Genomic DNA, 2,149 nt, shown 5'->3' with positions numbered 1-2,149 from the left:
AATATTTGGACCAGTTGCTTAAAAAATCCAAAATATGGTAAACTAAAATAATTTGTGAAATTAAATTTACTGGGCATTCATTACAAGGCTAGACAAAGTAACACTGTTTTATGTCAACATATTAATAGGGGTACTAATAAACTTTGATAATGTGGCAGTTGACCTAAATACAATCGACACTGTTTAATTTCCAATACAGGTAAATCCAATATTTGCTTTACAATAGATCTATGACAGATTATCATTGAATACCCCTGGACTTATTGGACTCAACTGCCACATTATCAAAGTTTATTAGTAATTGGTGATTCACAGAGCAATATTTACAATCAACACTTTTTCATCCTGTGCTCCTTAGGCATGTGTTCTGTCAGAATTTAATAGGAAATATCAGTATGCTAAAACCTGTATCTTTTTTAACAGGTACTTCAGTCGCCTGGTTGTTCTGTATGTTGAAAAAAGTACAAAAACTAAAGTAGGAGGTGATGCAATGGTTTTGGAGGAACACGCTAAGGCAGCTTCTGCAGCACTCCCAATGGTTATGCAGGTCTTGACCACCAAGCTCGACATTGAAGATGTACACAATGAATGCAGACGGTTAAAGGTGATGCTACCAGTCGAAATGCGTATACTTGAGGGTATAGCCCTGAACGTGTACGTCACTAGACAGGTATGGAAACAGTTCTTGTTACATTTTTTGCCGTTTCTGATTTATCACAGATGATGTTGCCTATAATATGTTGCAATGAAATGGAAATGTTTATCTGACTGGTTGACTTCTTTTGTTTTAAGCTCACCTGAGCACAAAGTGCTCGGGGTGAGTTATTGTGATCGCTCACCGTCCGTCGGTCCACACTTTCCTTTAAACAACATCTCCTCCTAAACCGCTGGGCAAATTTAATCCAAATTTCACAGAAATGTTCCTTGGGTGAAGCTCTACAAAAATTGTTCAAAGAATTGAATTCCATGCAGAACTCTGGTTGCCTGGCAACCGAAGGAAAAACTTAAAAAAATTTCTAAAAATAAACCAGAGGCCTAGGTCTTAGATATTTGAATGTAGCATTGCCTAGTAGACTTCTACAAATTTCTTAAATTCATGACCCCGGGTTCTAAATTGACCCGCTCCATGGGGTTACTTGATTATACATAGAAAAATCTTCAAAATTTTCTAAAAATGAACCAGAAGGCCTAGAGTTTAGATATTTGACATGTAGCATTGCCTAGTGGACCTCTACAAAATTTGTTCACATCTTGACCCTCCAGGGTCAAATTGACCCAGCCCCAGGGGTTACTTGATAATACATAAGGAAATCTTCATAAATTTGCTAAAAATAAACCAGAAGGCCGAGATCTTAGATATTTGATATGAAACATTGCCTAGTAGACTTCTACAAACTTTGTTCAAATCATTAACCCGGGGTAAAATTGGCCCTGCCCCAGGGATTACTTGATTGTACATTGGAAAATCTTCCAAACAATTTCTAAAAATCATCAGTTTTACATTTGAAACATGTAGCTCTTATTACTCAGGTGAGCGATCCAGGTTCATCATGACCCTCTTGTTTATGGTTATTTACAGACATCTTTCCGCTAGCAAAACTTCCAAAATTTTATTATTAGTAAGTCCAAGTATTCATTTCCAATGAAGATAAATACTGACTCTTCTTCAAAAAGTTCTAATGAGTAAAGACAGACAATATTATTTATTTTTTCTTTGATGACATATTACAAGTACCCTTTATTCTAGATCTTAAACCTTGCTGGGCGGTATGGTTATATGAAGTTGGTGAATGAGTACGTTCATGAAACGATGATTCCATATTACAAACGCCAGTTGTCTAGTGCCACACTACCGAGAGAGCCAAATGTACAAGCCCCAACAAACAATGATGTGCAGTCTGTGATTTATGTAGAGGTATGTAATCAATACAAATTTGCCTAAACATATGAATAAAAATTATTCATATATTTATCCAACAGAAATTTAAATGTTAAAATGTTTAGTGAAAGTAAAGTAGTTTGTTCGATTACTTAACCCTTAGCCTGCTAAATTTCTGAATAGCGAACAGTGCAGACCATGATCAGCCTGCACTGGTTGCAAAGGCAGATTCAGTTGCCGCCAGCAGGCTAAAGGTTAAATGCACTGATC

General features: G+C 36.4%; 1 protein-coding gene across 1 annotated transcript; it reads left to right on the top strand.

The window, feature by feature from the left end:
* Positions 1–390: 390 nt before the first annotated feature.
* Positions 391–1,915, top strand: LOC123543735 (uncharacterized; the record flags this gene model as incomplete). The annotated part of the gene is made up of 2 exons (XM_053532815.1): positions 391–670; positions 1,748–1,915. Coding segments are annotated over exons 1-2 (348 nt in total), but the record flags the coding sequence as incomplete, so codon positions are not given.
* Positions 1,916–2,149: the final 234 nt, after the last annotated feature.

Source organism: Mercenaria mercenaria, unplaced genomic scaffold, assembly GCF_021730395.1.
Source record: "Mercenaria mercenaria strain notata unplaced genomic scaffold, MADL_Memer_1 contig_1793, whole genome shotgun sequence".
Lineage (NCBI taxonomy): Eukaryota > Metazoa > Mollusca > Bivalvia > Venerida > Veneridae > Mercenaria > Mercenaria mercenaria.
The sequence above is the reverse complement of the archived record's forward strand: the minus strand, read 5'-3'. Positions and strand labels throughout refer to the sequence as shown.